General features: G+C 48.8%; 1 protein-coding gene across 1 annotated transcript in view; it reads left to right on the top strand.

The window, feature by feature from the left end:
- Positions 1-318: 318 nt before the first annotated feature.
- The window catches only part of LOC128381828 (glutamate receptor ionotropic, delta-1-like), a 78654-nt gene continuing 76472 nt past the window's right edge, over positions 319-2500 (top strand). Inside the window, exon 1 of the mRNA XM_053341858.1 lies at positions 319-846. Within this exon, the coding sequence (XP_053197833.1) occupies positions 319-846 (528 nt within the window). The remainder of the gene's footprint in view (positions 847-2500) is intronic.

Raw genomic sequence — 2500 nt, 5'->3', positions numbered from 1 at the left:
AAAGAGGAAGAAGGAAACTGGGCCGGATTGGTCTAAAAGATGAATGTGCATTAAATTCCTCTCACTACTGTATATCTGAAACCATCCAAACTACAAACTTTTACAAGTTGGTCGTGGACGCTCGCTGGCATCGTGCACGCTCGCTGGCATTGTGCACGCTCGCTGGCATTGTGCACACTCGCTGGCATTGTGCACGCTCGCTGCCGTCTAACAGTCCGACAGTTCACTGCTCTGATCAGCCATTTTTTACGTTTTTAAAATCATGCATAGTTTGTGTAACATGTCATATTTTTGCATGTCATATGAAACGACGGTCTCATGCACTCTCCGCTGCCATCGTGCACGCTCGCTTGTCTCGTTCACAGCTCGCTGCCATTGTGCTCGCTCACTGGCATCGTGGACGCTCGCTGGCATTGTGCACGCTCGCTGGCATCGTGCACGCTCACTGCCATCGTGCACGCTCGCATTGTCTCGTTCACACTCACTGGCATTGTGCACGCTCACTGGCATCGTGAACGCTCGCTGCCATCGTGCACGCTCGCTTGTCTCGTTCACGCTCGCTGCCATTGTGCTCGCTCACTGGCATCGTGGACGCTCGCTGGCATTGTGCACGCTCGCTGGCATCGTGCACGCTCACTGCCATCGTGCACGCTTCGCTTGTCTCGTTCACACTCACTGGCATTGTGCACGCTCACTGGCATCGTGAACGCTCGCTGCCATCGTGCACGCTCGCTTGTCTCGTTCACGCTCGCTGCCATCGTGAACGCTCGCATGCCATCGTGTACGCTCACTGCCATCGTGCACATTTGCTGCCATCGTGCACGCTCGCCACACACAGTCCCGACAGTTCGCCGCTCTGATCAGCCGCCTCTAATCACTCTTTTCTTTCTGCGACAGTTTCTCTCTCTCTCTCTCTCTCTCCCTCTCTCTCTCTCTCCCTCCTCTCTCTCTCTCTCTCTCTCTCTCACACACACACACACACACACACATAAGAGAGGAGAGCTAAAGAGGTTTGCAATTATTTAGTTGAGGATAGAAATTACCCAGCCATTTGTGCGTAATGGGGAGGCTCTGTATTGTTACTGGGCCGTCTGAAATGAATCCATTAGAAATGTCGGAGAGCGAAAATGAGCCTCAGACGCTTCTCATTTCAAATCCCAGAGCTCATTTACACTCGTTACCAACAATTTGTGCCTTTGAGAACTCAAAGCTTGCTAATTTCTGTGAATAATACACAGAGAGAACAAGATAGATATTTTTCTTTTCTTTTTCATTTAGTTTTTTTTTTTTCTCCTGCCGGGCGTTCTGGTTGGAGGATGACCGCTGAGCCTCCTGGACTTCTCATAAAGGGAAACTAAATTAGAGTTGGTGATAATGGTCGGCCTTGATAATGAAAAAAAAGCTGTAATTAAGCAGCTGGAAGAAAAACAGATGTAATGTTTGAAAGTCAGACATCATTTGTTCGCCTCAAAGAAACATGTTAGATCATTATTTGCTTCTGGAATAAAACTTTATTGAAATACAGAAAATAAAATCTAATAAAATCTTTACATTTACCGTGAAGCCGGTTTATACAACGCTCCTTTAACGCACCATTCATTCATTTAACAGTCATTTAACTGTCCTTCCTTCCTCTCCTCCTCCTTTCCTCCTTACTCCTTCCCTCTTTCCTTCCTCCTTCCTTCCTCCTTCCTCCCTCCTTTCCTTCTTCCCTTCTTTCCTTCCTTCTTCCTCCATTCTCTCCTTTCTCCTTCTCTTCCTCTTCCTTCCCTCCTCTCACTCTCTCTTCCTCCTTCATCTTCCTTCTTCCTCCCTCTCTCTTCCTCCTCTTCCTTTCTTCCTTCCTCCTCTCCTCTTCTTTCCTTTCCTTCCTTCTCCCTCTCTCTTCCTTCCTCTCCTCCTTCTTCTTCCTTCCTTCTTTCCTCCCTCCTTTCCTTCCTTCTCTTCCTCCCTCTTTTCCTTCTCTTCCTCCCTCCTTTCCTTCCCCTTCCTCCTTTCCTTCCTTCTTCCTCCCTTCCACCCTCCTTTCCTTCCTTCTGTCCTTTCTTCTTCTTCCTTCCTTCCTTCCTTCCTTCCTTCTTTCCTTTCCCTTCCTTTCCTCCCTTCCTTCTTCCTCCCTTCCCCCCTCCTTTCTCCTTCCTTCCTTCCTCCCTCCTCTCTCTTTCTTCCTTCTCCTCTCTTCCTTCCTTCTTCCTCCCTTCCTCCCTCCTTTCCTTCCTTCTTCCTCCCTTCCTTTCTCCTTCCTCCCTCCTTTCCTTCCTTTCTCCCTCCTTTCATTCCTTCTTCCTCCTCTCCTCCTCTTCCTTCCTTTCTCTCCCTCCTTTCCTTCTTCTTTCCTTCCTTCCTTCCTTCCTTCCTTCCCTTCCTCCCTCCTTTCCTTCCTTTCTCCCTCCTTTCATTCCTTCTTCCTCCCTTCCTTCCTCACTTCCTTTTCCTTCCTTCCTTCGTCCCTCCTTCCCCTTTCCTTCCTTCCTTCTTCTCTCCTTCCTCCCTCCTTCTC

Source organism: Scomber japonicus, chromosome 20 (genome assembly GCF_027409825.1).
Source record: "Scomber japonicus isolate fScoJap1 chromosome 20, fScoJap1.pri, whole genome shotgun sequence".
Taxonomy (NCBI): domain Eukaryota; kingdom Metazoa; phylum Chordata; class Actinopteri; order Scombriformes; family Scombridae; genus Scomber; species Scomber japonicus.
This window is presented reverse-complemented; position numbering and strand designations above follow the sequence as displayed.